Source organism: Pteronotus mesoamericanus, unplaced genomic scaffold (assembly GCF_021234165.1).
Source record: "Pteronotus mesoamericanus isolate MK-2021 breed Mesoamerican mustached bat unplaced genomic scaffold, CSHL_Meso_final contig_2, whole genome shotgun sequence".
Lineage (NCBI taxonomy): Eukaryota > Metazoa > Chordata > Mammalia > Chiroptera > Mormoopidae > Pteronotus > Pteronotus mesoamericanus.
In genome coordinates, this window is record NW_026555084.1 from 8,025,591 (window position 1) to 8,047,176 (window position 21,586).

At 44.7% G+C, this 21,586-nt stretch overlaps 1 protein-coding gene across 1 annotated transcript in view; it reads left to right on the top strand.

The window, feature by feature from the left end:
- The first annotated feature begins 4,706 nt into the window (after nucleotides 1–4,706).
- ATP10B (ATPase phospholipid transporting 10B (putative)) overlaps nucleotides 4,707–21,586 on the top strand; it is a 79,759-nt gene continuing 62,879 nt past the window's right edge. Inside the window, exons 1-3 of the mRNA XM_054568593.1 lie at nucleotides 4,707–4,987; nucleotides 5,970–6,164; nucleotides 20,056–20,260. Of these exons, the coding sequence (XP_054424568.1) occupies nucleotides 4,713–4,987; nucleotides 5,970–6,164; nucleotides 20,056–20,260 (675 nt within the window). The 5' untranslated portion in view covers nucleotides 4,707–4,712. The remainder of the gene's footprint in view (nucleotides 4,988–5,969; nucleotides 6,165–20,055; nucleotides 20,261–21,586) is intronic.

Below are 21,586 nucleotides of genomic sequence, written 5' to 3' on the forward strand. Positions count from 1 at the left end.
TTCTGGAACGGATAGGAATCTGGTTCCCTGGGGTTTTATTTAGTTCAGGGTTGATAAAGACCTTTTGTCACTGTTGTCTTGACATGTCTGTAGGAAACAAACAAAAGCTTGTTAGCAGCCTTTTGTGCATTTGTAGGTGAGCCTCAAATAATGAAAAATGACTGATGCTTTCTGAACGATTGGTGATGTTTCTGAACCTGGTCCTCAGGAGAGCAAATCTAGAACAAGGTTGTAATAACAGGACAACAGTTTTTATTTTAACAAAACAATAGGTCCCATTAGTACCCACTGGGGAAAAAAAAACTAGTGTGTCACATCCCTTAATTGTAGATATTAATGCTTTAGCACAAAGCCAAAGTTGATATTTTAGCTTCTAAAAAGTAATTTGACAAAATATATTGCATTTAATGAAATAAATTATATTCAGATATGGCAAAAATTAGAAAAAGGGGACTCACGAATGATTTCAGTTTGAGCAAAACTGATATAATTGATTGATTACACTAACTTCAGGTGGTTTCTTCTAAGGTGCTTATTGTTTGTTAATTAGGTGTCTAACAAGAAATCATTTTTATTTTTGTGTGCGAGATTTATATATTTTGTCCTCAAGATAGAGTGATATAAAAACCCCTGTGGTAAGGGTCAAACTTTTTTAGATTTTAATTAATTCGAAAACCAGGATAGTGTACCACTTATCAAGAATCCAAGTGTAGATTAAATTACATAGGTATTTTTCCCCCGTAGTCCTGACCAACTGATGAACTTTTTAGATAACCGTATTTGAATGGAAAATAATTTTTGAGTAACCACTTATCCTTGCTTTCTAGCCCTACTTGAGTCTTCTTTCATTTTTAAAGTCAACATGTTTACTCTGGCCACAGAGAGCTTGCAAATGTGACTTCTTCCTGGGATGCTCACTTGCTTCCAGACACACATGTACACACACACAACACATACACATATACTGCATGTCAAACACACACATAGACACACAACACAGACAGATACACACAGAAGCACATACACCGAGGTCCGAGTTACCTCTCACTCATCCCCTGACCTCAGCTCAAGCCCCACCTCTTCAGGGACAAGGTCGCGCCCCTCTGTAATGCAAGCACATTGCACCCATCCTCCTTTCTGGCACTTTTACTGGACAGTAAATATATATTTATTTCTATGAGCATGTGTTTAAAAATCTCTCAGTCTCACTAGAGTGTAAGCTTCAGGGAGACAGGGGTGGATGTGTAGGTTTGACTCACTAGGTGTAAAACCAGGGTTCATTCAATAGCTACTTGTTGATTCAATGATTGACTGGTCAATTGACCCATAGGAGTGCAAATGGAATTTGCTAATGATGGGTTTTATTAAGGTTCATTAAAATGAAAAAGAAAGGGCCTGGCTGGTATGGTTCTTTGGATTGAGTGCCCTTGGCCTGGCCTGTGAACCACAAGGTATCCAGTTCGATTCCCAGTCAGGGCACATGCCGGGGTTGCGGGCCAGGTCCACATTTGGGGGCATGGAAGAGGCAACCAATCAATGTATCTCTTGCATATTGATGTTTCTCTCTCTCTGTCTCCCTCCCTTCCCCTCTCTCTAAATAAATAAATAAATAAATAAATAAATAAATAAAAATATTTTTAAAAAGAAAGGAACTGGGGTTTATTGGAAAGCAGGACAGAGGAAGTTTGGGAATGAGAACAGGGTTTCTCAGCAATCTATAATTGACCCAGTGTGTTAAGCTAATGGTCCGCCACCGAGAAATGTCCCCTTAACCACCATCTAGGGGACATTCTGCACAAGGAAAATGATGTTGGTGCTGGAGAGGATTGTCACTTCAAGCCAGAATCATCCAAGTGTGTACAAGCAAAACTGGAGTTTATCGTTAATGGGAGGTGCCGTTGCAAAAACTGTGAGAAAGACTTTACAACTGGGAGGGGCTTGGAGAGTTTCTTCAGGCATGCCCCTCCCCCCTGAAAGCACTAATAAACCGCACCTCAGATAAAAGCGTTACACAGTCCCCCTTCATTTCCTTTTCTACTTTTGGAAAGAAGTCATTTATTTGGAGGAAAGTAGGAGCCTAGACTAAGAAGCTGCCTCTCTGGCGTGGCCTTGGCCCCGGGGCCTGTCCTTGTGTGCTTGGGCCAAAGCAGCTCTCGTCTGCTCCCTTCCCTCCCTAGGGCTCTTCAGGATTCCTCCTGCGGCACCGCCACCTATGAAGGCTGTTCCCTGAGCCTTTGCCACTTTGTCCACAACTTCTGTGTACTCTACAGGGCACTCCTGTGAACTGTCTCTTCCTAGAAATAGTTCTACCTGGAACAACCTTTCACAAACCCCCTACCTTGCTAACTTGGATGTGTTCTTCAGGTGACTGTGAAAATAAATATTCCTTTTTCCAGGAAGTCTTTCTGACTCTACTACCTTGTGGTACACACAGATGCACACATACACATATATACATTATTTTTTGAACCACTGGGATGTCTTGCTTCTTTACCCTACCTACTTTAGCATGGACTTCCCAGGAACAAGAATATTTTCTTACATAACCACCATATAATTATTAAAATCAGGAAATTCGACATTAGTAAGATATCATTCCCCAATCTGCTTTTACATTCAAATCTTGCCCGTGGTCCAATAATGTCCTATGCCTATTTTTATCTCCGCCCAGTTCAGCATCCAGTCCAGTACCACACATTGCATGTAGTTGTGATCTCTTTTTAGTCTTTTTAAATCAGCCACAGTCCTCTGTCCTTCTTTGACCTTTGACATTTGAAAAACATAAGCTCACTGATTTGTAGGCTAGCCCCCAATTTGCGGTTGTTCAGTGTCTCCTTGTGACTGCCAGAAAGGTAGTGTCATGTCCTTCTCAGTACATCGTACGTATCAGGAAGCGCAAGCTACCCCACCCAGTACTGGGGACGTTTGCTTGGATCTTTTGGGTAAGGTGCTCCCTGCCAGGTTTCTCTACTACAAAGTGATTCTTTTTACCATTGTAATTAATAACTGGGGAGAAGATACTTTGAAACTATGGGAATGTCCAGTCCCTCATCAAACTCCCATCCACTAGTCCGGCATCCATTTTATATCTGCTTTATTTTTAAGGAAGCTTATTTTACACTGTTAATAAAGACTATGATAACTATAATAGAATATATAACTATAATAACTGGGCTTTTTAAACCACCCCACCTAAAATACCTGCATCTTCCATATCAATGCAACCTCTTCATTTGTGAAGATCTTGTCACCTACAGCTATGAGACGTCTCATTTATACGGCACCAGCCAAGGCAGTATTTCTCATTTGCATTTTCAACTCTGTTCATGAATTATCTTTTCATTTCCTTTTCTTTTACAATAAAAAAGAATCCATAAAAGTGGCATATTTTTTGCAATGAGAAAAAAGATATACAATATCATTTCTGGCTTGTCAAATGTCATAATACTGCTTTTGGTCACATTATGATGGGCATCTGTAATTGCATTTATTTTTTCATGCTTGCTACAAGGACTCACTTAAGACTCTGAATAGCTTCTTATAGCCTTGGAATCTGTGGATTGAAAATCATTTGGATTGATTAAAGTCATGAGGAGAATTATGATAAGGGTCAGATCACATGGGCACCAGGAAGGGAAAATATTACCATTTAAACTAGAAATGGGACTTTTTCTCCTTAAGTGAATCATATTTACAATGACAGAAGGGTTAGCTCATTGTAAGATTAATAATAGCTGGCATTCACTCATCCATTTATTCAAAAGAAAATCATCCTGTGAGCCTACTAGGTAAGAAGCACCATTACATACAACTTCTAACTACAAAGGATATCTTTGAATAATATCCTTCTGGGTCTTCAAGCAAGCTTTGGCTTAAAGGAACCTAAGGACTTGCTTATAGCTTTCATTGAAAGAGCTCAGAAACTGAAATATCCAGGATAAAGCTTCATTCACCCACCATCTAGGGAAATCGTCTGCTTGACAAGTGCACAGTTTCAGAAACCCTCAAACGGAGCTGAGAGAAAGGAAGGACTCTCCCACCCCCAGCCCCAGGCAACCAGGTCAGAAAAAGCCAGCTGGTGTTCCTGGAACGCCACACAGCACGTCCCAGTCATCTCAGGCGCTAATGTGCTAGAAAGGAGCCTCTCTCCTCTGTCCTGCCTATCACTGTCATTTGAGTTTCTGGCCACAAATACGGTTCTCCAGAATATCATCAGTATCAGAAAATTTCAGAGCTGTAGAAAACCTAACGAATAAATACTTTTCCCTTTAAGACATGTCTCAACGTACTTTTACGTACTGTCCAATTTGTTCCTCCCAAAAACCTTGTGTGGAAACCTAAGACCAGCCAGGTGAAGGGACAGTTCAGCGCTAGTGATGAACCAGAGCTAGAATTCTGACCTCTGTGGTCACAGCCCACCAGGCTGGCGGCCACAACTATATTCAGAACCCCCTCCTTAAATGCTTTTGTAGCACTTAGTCCCCTATTAGTTGTGTATTATTTATACGATTATTCGCTCAATGTCTCTCACCCTAGGACAAACATGGATGATGGGGATTGAACCTACTTTTCTCACATTGTATCCCAGGATCCTCCTTGGAAGGATAGGTGGAAAAGGGATGAGCTGATATACCACATACACATATTTACATATTTCTTCTGACCCTAGTGACTTCTCATGTCCGTTTCCAGACCGTAGCTTGCTGTGGGAAATGGCCCTCTCAGTGGACTCATCCTGGCACCGGTGGCAGTGGCGATTCAGGGATGACCACCTGCAGTGTCCATCAGAAGCCACACCACTGCTGTCCCCAGAGAAGGGGCGGCTGAGCTACAACCTGACGCAGCAGCGGGTCGTGTTCCCCAACAACAATACGTTCCACCAAGACTGGGCAAAGGCCTCCAGGAGATACTCCGGCAACCGAATCTGCACGACCAAGTACACCCTTCTCACCTTCCTGCCCCAGAATCTCCTGGAGCAGTTTCACAGGTACACACGCACTTGGCCAAGCGAAGCTCACTGTACCCAGACATCTGCCACTCACAGAACCTCCAAGAGGCGCCCTGTGAGCCTCCTCTTCTTAAGTATCCAAATGTATGTACACTGAGAAGCCCTGTCGTTCATTCACTCATTCAGTAAATATTTATAAACACTCTACTCTGGGTTAGACCATGTGTCGAGTTCTAGAAATACATGAGGAAAACAAAAGAGATTGTCCTGAATATATTGTCCAGTGAAAGAGACATTAATTTTACAAATTATATAAATAGATATAAATTATAATTCAGATAGATATTTTGAAAGAGAGATATATGGTGCTGTTGAGCAGGAGGGAAGTCTGACCTAGTTAAGAAAGACAGGGAAGACTTCCAGGAGGAACTGATGATTAAAGTATAATCTGAAAGAAGAGAATGCATTAAGTAGGTGAAAAGAGGCAGAGAGGAGTCAGGAAAGGGAGCCAGGAAAATGTTTCTACAGATGGGTCTTCATGTGCAAAGGCACTGTGGCAAGGAGAAGCAAGATGCACTTGGAAAACTTAAAAATGCAAGCCACTCTTGCAAGACAATATATGCAAAGTTGTCTTTTAATTAAAAAGCAAAACATGCACTTAGATATCAGCCTAAGTTGTAATTATTATAAAATACCATTTATTGAGCAACTACCATGCTCCAGAACCCTCTGTTGTTTACAAAAATATGACGCCGTGGACTATCTAGAAGAGCCCTTTAAAATAGGCAATGCTATTCCCGTTTTACACAGGACAGAACACACTCGGAAAGGTCACACAATTCATAAACAGTAGGAACCAAGTTTGAATCAGATAGATTTGGTTTCAAAGCTCTTTCCATGATTCGAGGTGACACTGAAATGTCATTTTAGCTCGTGAAGGGCCGAGAGTAGGGAAGGATTAGTGTGGAGAGTGTGTTTCCTTCTCCAGGATGCTCACTCCTACCTCGCTTGCCCCTTGCAGGTGGGCCAACCTCTACTTCCTGCTCCTGGTGATTCTGAACTGGATGCCCGCCATGGAGGTTTTCCACAGGGAAATCACCATGTTACCACTGGCCACCGTGCTGTTCATCATCATGGTCAAGGATGGCATGGAGGACTTCAAGAGATACCGCTTCGATAGAGCGATAAACTGCACCCGCATCCAGATATATGAAAGGTAAGGGGAACCATTCTTCTGTGTTCTCTCTTGCAAATAGGTTATGCAGACTCTTCAGCACTTTCAAAAGATCGGTCTGTCTTCCCACGTATTTTCTTGAGTTCACTTAATTCAGTGATTTTTCAAACAGGGCAATTTTTCCCTACAGGGGACATTTGACAATGTCTGGAGATGTTTTTAAATTGCTATTTTGGGAAGGAGAGTATTACTGGTGTCAGTCTAGTGGGTAAAGGCCAAGGATAATGCTAAACATCTTGCAATATATGGGACAACTCCCCCACAACAAACAGTTATTATCCAACCCAAAATGTCAATAGTGTTGAGACTTAGAAACCTTTATTTAACTTGTGTAAACATGCATATAATTAAACACAAGGATGTTGTATTATTAAGAGTAGGACCAAGAATGCTAGCGTTGACTGAGTCATCTCAGGAGACCCAGTTTAGGAGCAGAGCTTTGGAGGGTGACAGGCAATGTCTCCCAAACAAGCAAATGAGTGCCATCTTTCAAGCACCTGAGCCTCTTAGTTAAAAATCCCTGCTTTTACAACTTAACCAGGGAGGTTTTAGGACCCAGAGTTCGCACACCTGTTCTCAGCTGCTAGGGTGGAAAAGAAAGATACCTGGGGGTGACGTCTGCATTCCAACAGGTGGAGCCTCAGCAAGGAGGAGGAAGTGGCCTAGCAAGTGCACACCTGTCCTCTGCAAGCTCTTTCCTCGTTAGATTTCTCCCCGGGTGTTTGTGTACTGGCTTTTTATTTTTAATTTGCCTTTAAAAAGGAGAGAGAAATTTCCAGAAGAGAGAGAAGGTAAAAGATGTCAGGGACATGACATGCTGGTTGCAGAACATGGAACTGAACAGGGAAAAACCTCTTCTCCGTGGAACTCACACGCGATCCTATGAGAATTAAAGAGACGGGATTGAGCAGAGATGAGAAAGGAAGGGAAGAGAAGGCGGAAAAAGAAAGAAGACAAGAAACGAGTGGTGGTCTCCAACCTGCCCTTTGAAGGATGGTCCCACAAAGAGAACCCCAACAGACACTACTGTGGGAATCAAATTAAGACCAGCAAGTACACTGTGCTGTCCTTCGTACCCAAGAACATCTTTGAGCAGCTGCACCGGTTTGCCAACGTCTATTTTGTGGGCATTGCGATTCTGAATTTTGTCCCCGTGGTCAATGCTTTCCAGCCCGAGGTGAACCTGATACCAATCTGTATCATCCTGGGGGTCACTGCCATCAAGGATGCTTGGGAAGACCTCCGGAGGTACAAATCTGATAAACTGATCAACAACGGAGAATGCCTCGTCTATAGCAGGTAAAGCAAAACAGTCAGCTTGTCTTGTGGGCGCAGCTCTGCCCTGCTGGTGGTTGCTACCACAACAGCTGCTGTGTGGAGAAGGGATGAGTAGGGAGAGAACATTATTGTATCTCAGGGAAGCTGTTCAGTTCTTCACAGTGGAGATTATGGTCTGAAACCAAAACACGGAAAATGAAAAAATAGAGGATTGGCTCCGTACTTTATTAAAATTAGGAGGTCTTTATTATATGGCATTTTCTTTACTGATTCAAATGTATTTAGTATTTAAGCATTTGGCATAAATTCTCATGTATTCTTAATCCTGTGGGCCATGAGCATATTGGAGCATATTTGGAGGCCCCCCCAGGCAGGCGGCCTCGCTGTTTGTTGGGGACCTACTAGTGGAGGCTGTACTGGGAGAAGCAGCATGGGAGACCCACCGCCTGCTTAAACACTGTCTCTGCCACTAGAGAAGTACGTGACCTTAGGCAATTCACCTAATCCCTCTGAGCCTTGCTTTGTCATTCATAAAATCGGAACACTTCCTGGGGTAGTCATTGTAATTGCCCAAGATAATCCTTGGCAAGCGCTTAACACTATACCGGACATAAAATAAATGTCAGCTCAATACATAAGCTGTGATGGCTTTATTTTTAGAATGTGAAACTCAGTCCATCATCAAGCCTGTCCTTAAGCTTCCTCTCTGATGTTGTCCCAACCAAAGCAAAAACTGCACACCACCTGTCTTGCCACATTATTTGTTATTTTATATGCGTCATTCTTTTACAAGGGTTCCAAAGAACAATTGACCAGTCTCGGATGTTAGGGAAAGGACATGCTCTTGGTCAAGAGGGGAAGAAAAGAGAGTTATCCTGTTTCTCAGCTTTGGTCCCGCTCACACAGGCTGGAAGGCAGGAAGGCAGCGGAGCCTGGGCTTACCGATCGGCTGCCTGACTGAGCGCTTTCCGGGCCAGCAGGCAGACACCTTAGATGATGGGCTTGCTAGCCAGGGAGGGCGTGACATCTTGGCAAATCTGGGCAATGTGCCTCTCACTCAAGGAGCAGTCTGGCTGACGTTTCCACTCTGACTTTATCAACATTAATTCTGCACAAGTCACAGCGGCTCTGGTCTCTCTCGCTTCAAGGCATGTGCTGCAGTGCAGCTGCGTGAGCAGGAGCTGCTTCCTGTCAAGGGAGAGTCCTCTTCCTCAGGAGGGGGATGGTGACCCCCTTGGAGCTGCCTGGCGAGAGGGTTTCTGAGCAAAACTCCATCTGGAAAGTTGTCACCAGGGGAGCGTCTCATGCAGGTGACTCATTTGTCTCCAGGTCACCCCAAGAGAGGCCCTTTGCTCTCCATCGGCTTCAGATGAGCTTCCACCCTCTGCGTTCTGGGCCACCCCTGCGTCTAAGAAACTGAATCACAAGGCTTTAGTTTGGGTTTGTGGTTGCTGGTTTCTCCGCTTGGCCTAATTGTCTTGAATGTTGTTGGCACAAGCTAGAGCTGAGATTTAGTCATTGCTCACCTGTGAATAAGGAATGATAAAGAGAGGGGACATAACTGTGGGGGTCGAATGGCTTTCTTTGAAGAGAATGGTTTTGTGGAAAGCATCGCTTTTCTCTTGCCACCGATCCACACCATCACTTTTTGTTTCCACCTTTCTCCTTTGTTGTTGTGGGTTGTTTTTTTTGTTTTTGTTTTTTTTTTCCCCCTCAGAGAAGCTAGTGAGCCAGGAAGCTGTTTCCTTGGGGCAGAATGCTTGGGGACCTCAGCTAGCCTGGTCCTGTTCTCCCTGCTCAGCCAGAAATCCTCCGTCCGGAGCGTCCCACAATGCTGGGCCTGTTCTCCGGGATAACGTCAGTGTTGATCGGCCCACGGCTGGCCTGTGCGGGGTGCTGGCCCGTGTGGGCGCTGGCCTGACGGAGACTGGGCTGCTGTAGTTCTTTCCTTAAAATAACCTCCAGGACAGCAAAAAGCTGAGCTGGTAACAATCCCAGCAAAAAGAGACATTAGGCCACAGGCTTACTGGCAGAGAGGGACATTACAGGGTTTTGTGGCAGTATTTCCCAAAGTGTATTTAGTGGAATAACAGGGACAAAGAGACATCTTGAAAAAAAGACATCCATAGCCAAAAAAAAAAAACAAACAAAAAAAAAAATGTATGCTGGCCCTCCTGACCCCATGGCCCATTAGGGACTATGAAAAAGTGCCCAGTAAAGAAACCTCTTCATCATTGATTCACTCAGTGGTGTTGGACTTACTGAACCTTAGAAATATTTGTCAATATTTATTACTTTTTCCAGCATAGCAAAATAATTGACTACAGGGACTGGAAGGTAATTGGATAAAATAGACTGGATACAAAGAGGGAAGCCATATTGGTGTGTGCGTGCTTATAAATGGCAGCTGACACTTGGCGTCAGCATTAGGGTGCCGTAGAGCTCGCTGGGACTGTGGCAAAGGGTGGGGGGAAGCCTTGCCCTTATCTCAGGAGGCAGAGATGGCCTCTCAGTGGTAGCTGGTCATCATGTGGACATGCAGGGTGGGGCAAAAGTAGGTTTATAGTTGTGAGAGCACAGAACAAAGTTGATTCTTGTATTACTTATTAATTACTTGTTAATTAATTCTCCATACAAACAACTATAAACCTACTTTGTCCAATGCCATATAGGCCTAGTGTTGCTGGATAGCCTGAGTTTTATTCGAGGAGCCAGAACTGATATTTTTATTTGAAACAACCTGATTTTTAAATGTTGCTAATGGATTGATTTTTTTTTTTTTCAAATACTTCAGACATGTTTTATTTGACATAAAGTTACGTTGCCTGTGAGCTCCCTAGTTTGCAACCTTTGCTTTATAGTTTCCTAGGAATCTGGTCTCTGCAAAAGAATAATTAGATTCTTCTTTTGAAATTTATCTTCATGGAGAGAGCCTCTTAACCTCTTTGGGCAGACAGGAGGTATGATCTTGAAGTGAGAATGCAGGCCTAGGAGTCAGGAAGCCTATCCTGTAGGCCTAGATCTTCAACTAACTACTAATACAGTCAGCTCTTGAACAGCATGGTTTTGAACTGCACAGGAATCCATGTATAAAATGGACCCGCACAGCTCAAACCCGCGTCATTGATGTAATAGCTTAGAAAAGCCATTTAAATCTCTGGGTGTCTATTTATACTTGCGTAAAACTTTGGAGTCAGACTAGATCTTCTGCTGTGAGACACACTGTGAAAACAGAACTCACAGCCAAATAAATTGAGGAAATGGTACAACCGTGCTCATTAACATAACAAAGGATCTGGGAGACCCTCCGTAAGTCCTAACCACCTGTGTTTAACTCACTCATGTCGGTTGAAATGCCTCTGCTCAAAGCAGCAGAAAGCTCAACTCAAACAAGTTTAAACAACAAAGAGACTTCTTGGTTTAAGTCACTACAAACATCCCGAGGTAGGCATGGTTCAGTCTGCACTCCAAATTCAGCACTTCGCTGTCCTTTTCATTCAGTCCCCTCTTTCTGTCCTTTTTATCTTCAGGCATGCTTCCCTCGTGGTAATAACATGGCTCCAGCAGCGCCAGCCCTCACATCTACATGCGGTAATTCACAAAGGGAGAAAGAAAGGCACTCTCGAAGCACCTTGGAAGGTCCGTCCCTCCTCCCACCTCAGTGACCACAGCGGGTCACATGCCCATCCCTCAATCAGTCCCTGTGAGCAGGAGATGGGGTTATGCTAATTAGGTTATACCTGAGCCACAGAGTCCAACATGCAGTCTGCTTCCCGGAAAGCATATGAGCTACCCAGAGAAGATTGAAACACAAATTTTTTTTTTAAAAAAAAAGAGAGAGAGAGAGAAAGTTTCTGAGAGAAGGGTAAGCAGATATTAGAGAGGCCATCTCAATTGTTCTCAAAATTATCACCTTAAAAAAAAATTTGAGCTTAGATTCTTTATAAATCGCTTTCCACATGTTAACAGGCAGGAACATATATATTTTGGGACATTCTGTACTGTATATTCCTAAGGTTCTTCAAACTCTGGAGTGAATCAGTTCTATGAAAAAACCCAGAACAGGAAGCTAGGAAATGCTAGGTTGCGTTAGTTATTATGTTAACTGATGGATGCTCAATGGCACTTCCTTTTGTCAAATATTGATGATACATAACAGGGGGTCAGACAAAGAATACAAGATCTGAGAGGGTAATTTTTTTTCTGAGAAGCAACATAAAAGCTTATATCTCAATCACTAGCTCTCTCCATTTTGTCTCAGATTCATACATTAGAGAAACTGATGTCCTTTTTTAGGTTGTTTTCATTTTTGTGCAATTGAATACTAGGGCCCTTCGAATTTTGCTCAGCGTAATCCCGTGCATCATCCAGCCTAGACGTGTTTAGACTCTGAGGAAATCTTTTTGCAAACACCAGAAGCCTTGTTAACAGACTTACAATCCTGTTAGAGCATTTTCTTTTAATACAGCAACTGTGCTTGCGGTGTAAAGGTGACCCATTAATCAGATTTATGGAGTGACTTCAAGGAGAGATTAGCTTCAGAATTGTATTAGCGCTGTTTCTCCCAGGGCTCAGTTTAATGAATCTAGAAAAAAATACCCAACAAGAGATTTTTTTTCCATCCAGCTTAGTAAATTTTTATTTGTGTTCAGAAAACAGGCAATAAGGAAGCAGGAGTGGGAACCAAGAGAATCCAGACTGATTGTTGTATTTTGTATGTTGTAATATAGCAAAAGTGCTTCAAGAACCGGGCACTCACTCATTCATCTGTTTAGCAAATATAAATTCAGGACCGAGTATGTATGCACCGCCGTGGGCCATGTGTGCCCTCGAGCGGGTCTTAGTGGTCCAGGGGTCAGGGGGAACTTGTGAACAGCTACAGTGGCCCATGTGCATTGGTAGCCTATTTACAAAGAGCCACAGTCATGCAGGGGATACAGTGACTCATCTGCATGTGAGGAAGTTTAAGGCCGAGGGGAGCCCCAAAGAGGTGACATTGCAGGGGGCATTGAAGGCTGTGCAGCATTTAGCCAGGTAAAGGGAACGCCTTGCCGTTCCCGTGTCAGCTAAAGGTTGTGTGTGCGGCTTTGTGCCGCTATCGAAAGGACCAGGGACAAGAAATGTCAGAAACCGAGAAGAATGACTCAGATGAGAAAATCTTAAATTCTGACTTTTCCCAAGATTTGGGAACTGTCTTTTCTACAGAGTCAGGAAACTGCCGCAACATGAAAATAATTGTGGGTGCGGCAGGCGAGGGGCTACGTCTTCTGACCACGTGGCCCCGAGGACCTGGTTTCCTGCCGGAGACGGCGCCTGGCCTGCAGCCTGTTGGTGTTTGTAAAGCAGTTGCCTTTTGTGCCTGTGCCCCCATCCGAAAGCCTGAGAACGAGGACACCGAAGGTCCTGATCCTGGGTCTGTTTCTAATTAACCACATGACCTGAACAAAGCTGCTTAAGCAGTTGGGACCCCACATGTCTTATCTTTAAATGGCAATGATAATCTCTCTGTGGTGTGTTTTCTGAAGCCATGTGCAGATGACATGCAAGAGGGCTTGAAAATAGCACAGCTGTAGAAATGAAGTACGCGATGCAATGCAAAAGGATAGCAGGTAAGGCAGTCTCAGCAACGACATTGAAAATGTGACACCTTACTGGATGCTTGGCATCAAGGACTTTGGCGTCAGACCTGGGATTAGCACAGAACTGTCACTTACTAAATGTGTACTTACAGAATTGCTTGATCCCTTGAGCCTTTATTTCCACATCTGTAAAATGGGGACGATGCTAGCACCTCTCTAGTGTCTTGAATGAAATAGTCCTTATAAGCCATTTAACTCAGTGTCTGCACCATAACTATTAGCACTAGGTAATTTAAAAAAAAAAATTTCCAGGCACTTCAATTCTGCTTTTACCAGTAGCAGTCCTAATGTGAGCCTTCATCTTTCTTGCTACATTCCCCATTCATACAAGGGAGGGAACGGCTTATTTCAGTAGTAAAAAACAAGGACATTCGCAGAGCCACATTGACCAATGGGCAGGGTTACAAGGTTCCACAAGCAAAAACCTGTGCTCTGCTTTCTCATTTCTCATCTAGTCTATGGAAAGGATTTCAAAACTGAATTCGAGAAATCCCTCTGGAGCTTGGATCTCCTCTCCACTCCGCCCCTGAGCACGCTCGTACCAACTCTTAGATTCCGGCAAGGGATGTGGGTGGCCTCAGCCAGCCCAGAGCCTCGGCCATTTTGTTTAGCCCAACTTCTAATGCAGAGTGTGCATTAGAATATCCTGCCTGTGCAGCTATTCCTAAAGCAGCTCTTGGACCCCATGCCACTATTCTCTCTCCTGAATGACAGCTCTCTGGGAAACCCACAGGAGATGAGGCAATGGATGAGGCAGAACTGAGGTTTTGCCAGGGCCATTCTAACATCTAAATACAATGATGAATTCATTTTCACCCTAAAATTACATCCTGGGCTGTTGCAGGTATTAAATGAGATAAGGCATGTAAAGTGCTTAGTACAGTGCCTGGCATCCGGTAGGACTCATAAAATATTAGCTAACATATTGCTGAGGAGAATTCTATACTCTTGATAACCAGAAAGCACCATGAGTTTGACTCAAAGGGAGGAAGAAAGAAAGACCATTGACTGGGGTTTGGAACCACAGGTGAGGAAGCACATTCTTTACCGTAGAACAGGAGTATAAGCTGTAACGACATAGCAAAACGGGCCAGGGGGAAGAATCTAAAAAATGCAGGCAACACAGCAACATCAGTGGCGTTTGAAGCATGACGATGAAACGCACCGCCGGCTGGAGACGGCAGACCAGCAGACCATTGCATCCACCCCGCAGGTCTTCGCTCTGCATTTGGCACCAGCAAACAGGCGCCGCTCGGAAGCGTTAATTTTGCAAGTACCACCCTCCACCCACTGACGCGCCCTGTGCTCCCAGAAGGCCATAAACCATTTGGGCCAATTCAACTTGTCATTTCAGGATAGGATGCATTAGGTCTTCCCTGAAACTCAATGGGTAGAAGAGTCATAAAACAAGAATTCAAGTGTCACTGAACTTGTGTCAACCAGCCTGATTTGTGTTTTAGTGGGTAAGGATTTATAGCCTCTGTTTTGCCATTAATGAGCTCACAGTTTCTAAGAGCGAGGCTGCTGCCCTCCACCCCACCTCCTTGATGCCTATGACACCAGCTGCTGAGGCCTCACCTGCTTTGTGGCTCACTCCCCAACAGAACCAGGAAACCACAACGACCCACAAAGCTCTTACAGCTGTCACTCGTACGTCCTGGTAAACACACCTGTGTGACCTTACATAAATTAGACCACCTTTCTGGGCCTAAGTTTTTCATCTGTGAAACAGAGATAATGGTAACAACAAAAGTTGTTTCATTATGAGATAGTTAAGTGGTGATATAGGGTAAGTGCTGAGTAGATTAAGGGTACTCAATATATATAACCTTATTGTATTTATTACATTAGAATAAATTATATATTATATGACGCATATTATTTATATCATAGTATATCATATTATCATATATTATCATTACTGGAAGTTTCCACTGCTGAGTCTACGACAAGAAGAGGTAGATTGGATGTTAAAATAGCTAAAGGTTAGCAAAGCTCCTTTTCTGCTGCTTCATGTTCAAGACAAATCTTCTCTTACGCTATTGCCTAGGAATTTTATAGTTTGCATTTTACATTTATGTCTGTGATCCATTTTGAGGTAATTTTTTCAAAAGGTATAAGGTCTGTGTCTAAACTTTTTTTTTTTTTTTGCATATAAATGTTCAGTTGTGCCAGCACCTTTCGTTGAAAGGCTGTATTTCTCCACTGTATTGCCTTTGCTCCTCTGTCAAAGATCAACTGACTCTATTTGTGTAGGTTTGTTTCTTGGCTCTCAATTCCGTTCCATTGATCTATTTGTCTGTTCTTTTGCCGGTGCCATACTGTCTTGATTCCTGTAGCTTTATAGTAAATCTTGAAGTGAGGCAGTGTCAGCCTTCCACCTTTGTTCTTCTCCTCCAATGTCACGTTGACTACCCTGGGGTTTTTTGCCTCTCCATATAAACTTTACAGTCAGTTTGTCAGTGTCCACAAAAGAATTTGCTGGCAGTCCTGATTTTAAGGTACACTTTTCCGAGAGTTTGTTCCAGTTGGCAGCACTCAGAGCCCTCAGTCTTTGATCTGCTGAGTTTGGGTCCCTCTTTTCTGGGCTTGGAGAAAAAGTTTAGATGTTTGGATTTTCTTGTGTTTGCACATTGTATGCCTGGGCCCAAGCCACAGAATGTAATCGCAGGCATAAAATAGGCGTCCCAATAGCGTGAAGAAGAACATGCTGGGGCTGGCCTTGTAGTGCTTAGCCTTCGCCAAAACACTAACAGCCACTGTGCTCCTCCTCATCATCATCGTGAAAGAAGCTTGTGTTTATTGAGCAGTAGGGGCAAAGCCCTGAGCTCAGCACTCTGTGGCATGTCGCCGATCCTCTGGGGCACCGAGAGTTAAGTAACGTGCCCGAGATCTCGCAGGGAGGGAGTGGAGGAGCTGGGATTCAAGCCTGCTCTTAAACCCTACCCTGCGCTCATTGTCCCTGACTCTCCACTCTCACCCTGGGGCAGCCACACTGACCATTCTGGGCTCAACAGTCAAGCTTCCTGAAGGGCAGCACATCGTCCTTTGCTGAATGAGAAGTCCCGCAGACAACTGGTCCTCCTGCTGATGTCCCTCTATTCCAGCTCCTTGAAACCCTTTCCATAAAACCCACATACTTGAGAAATGAAGCTTTAAGTATCCCCTCTTCCCCTACCCCCTCCCCATTTACCTGCTTTCCTACGGCATCCAGTTGGTTACAAGTCTCTCTTGCTGTTTATTTACCTCTTAATAAGCTCTATTGCCTCTCGGAAAGCCATTTAACGCGGCCTCACTTAATTTCTCCTGGAGGCAGAATCTGCCAGATGGAGTCCTCGTCCCAAGCCACATTGATTTGTCTTATTTTTTAGACATCAGTGAGCATCCCATGAAACTAAAATAGCAGTCAGTTCCCAGGTGTGGACTCACTGAGCAGCGAGGTGATCCAGAGTGTGTGGACGTGCCCACCTGGGCCAGCTGTTCCAAACAGGCTGGATAACAAGGGAATGACTCCCTCAGGGGGCTGGAGCCAGCAGCTGGCCATGTCGGGATGTCACTCTGAGCAGGAGCTTGCCGCTTCTCCGTGTCCACTGGATTCAGCCACTCGCCACCTCTTCTGGCTGGACCCCCGGGGCTATGCATCCTTGTCTTTTCGACAGTCATGCCCTTGACAGTTGAAGAGACAAAGTGGGCCCAGAGGATCAGAAGACCAGTGCAGAGTGGCCCAGTGCCACAGGCAATGTTCCTGATGTCTCCTTTTCTTTACCCCTAAAATTCCTACAAAATTGGACTCGATTTCATAACATAACCATATTTGGGTTAATACAAATAGGATTCTTTAAATTAGGTGCCAGCTAATTTACCCAACCATATTCCCTACCCCCTCCATGCAAAAAAACATCTTTTTTAAGAACCAGCACCCCCAGATTATGTTGATCTCCTTACTCCCAGACACACAGGGCAGGGCGTGTGCCTGGAGGTAGGCGTGCCTCTGCTGGAGAAGCACAGCCTGCCGGTGGGCATCCCCAACTTGGGGAGGTAAGCCTACAGCTGGGCTGAGGATGTCCCTTCACCACTGCGTGCTGTCATAAGGGAGAATGGGTTACATCTAAAGGAAAGACCAAGATTGGTCTGACTCACAGCTTCTTGGGAGGCTCCATTGATGTGTGATGCCTGTCATCAAGGTGGCAATTGACAAGACAACTCTCCAGCCCAACACAGAGGTGACTGTTCATAAAAATGTATACCATGAGCTCATTGCCATTACCTTCCAACTTCCATCACCTTAATAACCCACATTCCATAATGAGCAGTGCAATCCTTTGTAAGAAGGGAGAAGAATGAGATGTGGTATCTGTCGGTGGAGGTGCATTAGCCTTGCCGTTGATAAGCCTGCATCTGCAGCACCGCCAGCTAGCATTTGCAGACCTGGCCCAGGGTGCTCTGAAAGTGCTGGTAATCAGGAGGCTGCTCCCAAGTCACAAGTGTTCTCATGAAACCCGCTCTCAGCTACCAGCTGCAATGCTGGGATTGTAACAATCCAAGAGACCCCGCCATCCCCAAAGGCATTATCTGATAGGATACAGATGTTAAAGAGGAAGGGTGGGGAAGAAGGTAGACAAGTTGAATGATAATTCTTTGTTCCTTGGAGTAATTTTGCTGTTAATATTTAAGAATGCTTTCTGAAAGCACACTCACAAAAAGGGGGGGGAGCAATAGAGAAAGCCATCACGCCATTACCATGTAAGATCTCTTTTTGCATAGAAAGCTCAGGCCATTCCGAATTCCTTTCAGCAGTGTTCCCTTTAAACTGCTCTGAAGAAAGACCAATATTTGCCTGAATCCGTCCCTAAGTGAATTATTTGACAGAGACATTGACACTCCCAATGGAGGCATATCGCCCTAAATGCATCAATAAACAGATACATGTATTTCTGAAATCACGCTGAGAAACAATCTGGGGTGACTGTTCCCATTCTTCATGTGGAAAAAGAGTGATGTGGGGCAGAGAGCAAGCATAAAAGAAGCTGAAAAGTGCTTAAAAAGCCATGACATGCTTTCCCATGAATAGAATTGTTACTAAAACTCTATAGGTGCAAAGCCCCCGCTCCTTAGACATGGTCTCCGTAGCTAATGGAATGCTGTTGCCCGTGGAGGGATTTGACCAGAGTGCTGAGCTCTCAGAACCACAGGCCCCCCCGCAGAACTCTGTGGGTCTTGAAAGTTGCAAGGCTACTCTCCGGCTCTGAGGGTCCCTATTGCCTTGTAGACGCTGAGAGCTCCCCTTGGCCTTCCAAAGAGAAGCACATTCATCTCAGGGACTGAGAGAGTCCTCTGTGAGTCTTTTATGACAAGGAAAATAGAGTCATAGGAGGGCTTGCTTGAGGCTCTTCAAAGGGCCCCAAAGCAGGGGGGGGTAGACATCAAATCCCTCAGGGATGTTTGTAAAGCCAAAGGAGAAATGGGACATTCCAGTCATGCCTCTTTCTCTGGAAGAGTGGGCTTGTCATGCCCAGGGCAGCCCAGATTCCAGTAGAAACAAAAGCAATAACATGCCCAGAGGGGTTCAGCATCAGTAGAGAAAAACAGCAAAGGAGAGCCGGCCTGCCCAGGCCTGGCAGGGCTCCGAGGCCCGCGTGGCAAGCCAGCTGGGCCCGTTGAAAAGACCCCATGTGGACTATTGGTTTGTTTCCCACTTCCACATTTAAAGAGGGACATTTCTAAATGCTGCCTGAGATAGGAGAGCCCACACCCCCAGGACAGATCCTGAAACCATGTCACACAAGAACAATTGCAGGCACTTGGAAAGTTAACTTCAACCTGACACGTCCCAAAGGCTTCCTGGGACATCTGATGAATACCTTACATTATTTTTCAAATGGTAGAAGATGAGACGGATCCGATTCCCTGGGAGAGCAGAGCTAGCTCCATGTTTGGCCAAGGAGAAGGAATACTCTCTGCAATAGGAACTCCTTGATGAAGAACAAATAGCCTGGGGAAGTAGCGAGTCCTTTTGCCAGTGGTGGGAAAGCTGCGGCTGCCGTATGGCCTGAGAGGAGAGAGGGGCCTGTTTCTGAGGAGGTAGGCTGTCCAGGCAGTGAAAACTGTGGGGTTTGGCACCCCTTGGCCCCGGGCTCAGGTTCCAGCTCTGTTTTATTGTAAGACCTTGGGAAATCTTTTTTGGATTCTCAATTTCCTCATTCTTACAATGGGTACAGCAGTATCTACTCTAGTGGGTTATTATGCAAGTAAATGAAACATAATTAACCCCTGAACTTGGCGCAGTAGAAATGGTAAGTTTGTCATTACCACTGCCACTGTTATTATCTGAGCTTAATAAATTGGATGGGAAGAGAAAGTATTTAATATCCTTAGCTTTCTTTAGTCCTCTAATTCTATGATTGCTGTGGGTTCCACCCAAAGTTCCTGGTGCCATTTTCCTAAATCCCTGACAGCCCAAAGTTTGCTGTTTCAGAACCACTCAGATCTTCCTGGACAGTAGCCTCTACCCTCGCCTTTCCTATAGCCACTCTCTTCCTATAATCAGAAAAAGTCTTTCCCATACCCCAGTTTCTTGCGACCCTGCTTTCTATGGAGATAACTGGCTATTCTGGGAAAAGATATATATTCAGAATGCATGCTCATGTCACTGTATAGTTAGTTACCTTCTGCTTTCCATTTTTCCTCCTGGTGGGAAGCAACCTGAACACAGTAGTACCCAGTCAACAGCAGCAGTCAATCAAAACTTTAAACAATCATAAGGCTGGAACTTTTATTGGTGGGATTCTATAGATCACGCTTCCCTTTTCTAGTGGGATTCTGGTGGCAGTCACTGGGGGAAGGGAAAATACAGAACAGCCTTGTGACAGGATGCAGGCAGGACCTGCCTCCATTCACTCATCAGTTTTCTGGAGAACCTCAGGACTCGCTCTGACCCTGTCTTTCTCCCACCCAAGGAAAGAGCAGAACTACGTGCAGAAGCGCTGGAAGGATGTGCGTGTGGGGGACTTCATCCAGATGCACTGCAATGAGATCGTGCCAGCCGACATACTCCTCCTCTTTTCCTCGGACCCCAGCGGGATCTGCCACCTGGAAACGGCCAACTTGGATGGAGAGACAAACCTCAAACAGAGGCGTGTGGTGAAGGGCTTCTCTCAGCAGGTAGGGCACTTTCTAACACCTCCAAGGGTGAGGTCAAAGGGAAGAAGCAAACCAACTCTACTGGAAAACTGAACTTAACCTGGTGAGAAGAGGGGGAAGTAGTGGCTGCCTCCTTTTCCCAACCACTTGGGTACAATCTCCCCGGCAACTCTCTGAAATGGGCATTTATCCCCTTATCACAGATGAGATGAAAATGGATGCAAAAGTAGTACCCTGTCCACAGGATAATCCTAAAGACCAAATGCTATCTCCATGAATTACTTAACATGAAGGTGTTAAGTAATTCATGGCACCCCTTGGCCCCAGGCTCAGGTTCCAGCTCTGTTTTATTGTAAGACCTTGGGAAATCTTTTTTGGATTCTCAATTTCCTCATTCTTACAATGGGTACAACAGTATCTACTCAGTGGGTTATTAGTAAGAGACCGGTAAATAGTTGGCTGTAAATGTCAACAGTGTTCATAAGCAATAAGTATTGACCAATTAAAGCTGGATGCGATATTCTAATTTTCAATTAAAATTCTCCTTGATGGAGTTGATTTCCAACCTCGTACCTTTCTCTACCCATGGAAAAGAACACACTCTCATCAATTTTCTTCACTCTACCTGTCTTTGGCTGGGAAGAAATTGGAGAAGACAGGGGATTTAGAAGAAAGAGAGCAAGCGATCCTCTTGAGTTGAGTTATCTCTGTTGCAACTTCTCAAGAGGAGACTATTCATTGTACCTCACTCTGCCTCTCTCACAGTACTGAATGAACAGTTCTCATAAAATCCCTTTTTGTGTGATTAGTCCAGTCCTCAGAAAGTCTGTCGTGTCGTCCGGACCATGGGAATGTTATAGCCATTGCATAGTTTTGCTGTGAGGTTCAAATGAGATAAGAACAGTAAAGAAGAAAACACTTCTTTTTGGTGCATAGCAGACACACAGTAAATGGTCTGCTGCTGCTCCCTCAGCTGCCACTGCCACTGCCACTGCCACTGCCACACTGGGGTGGACCCCGGGGTGACCACGCCGCTGCTGTCCTGCTTCATGTCGTTATTAAGGCGGCACAGCCCTCCTCGTGGTCTCCAGGGTCTCCCTGCATCGGTGCGGCTCAGTGTCTGAGTGTTCTCTCCTTTGCTTGTCCTCGCCTCTTGGGCCAAATCACCGCAGTGCTTACAAAAAGGCTGGGCAGGACCTGGGAAAGTTCGCAAAGCCATTCCAGACGTGCAATGGCAATCTGTTTCTGGTCTCAGGCCTGTGGCCTGTCCACAAGAGCAGAGGCTCTCAGCCTCCCCTAACTCTAGTCCACAGTAAGAAATACACATTGCACACACGTGCACGTGTG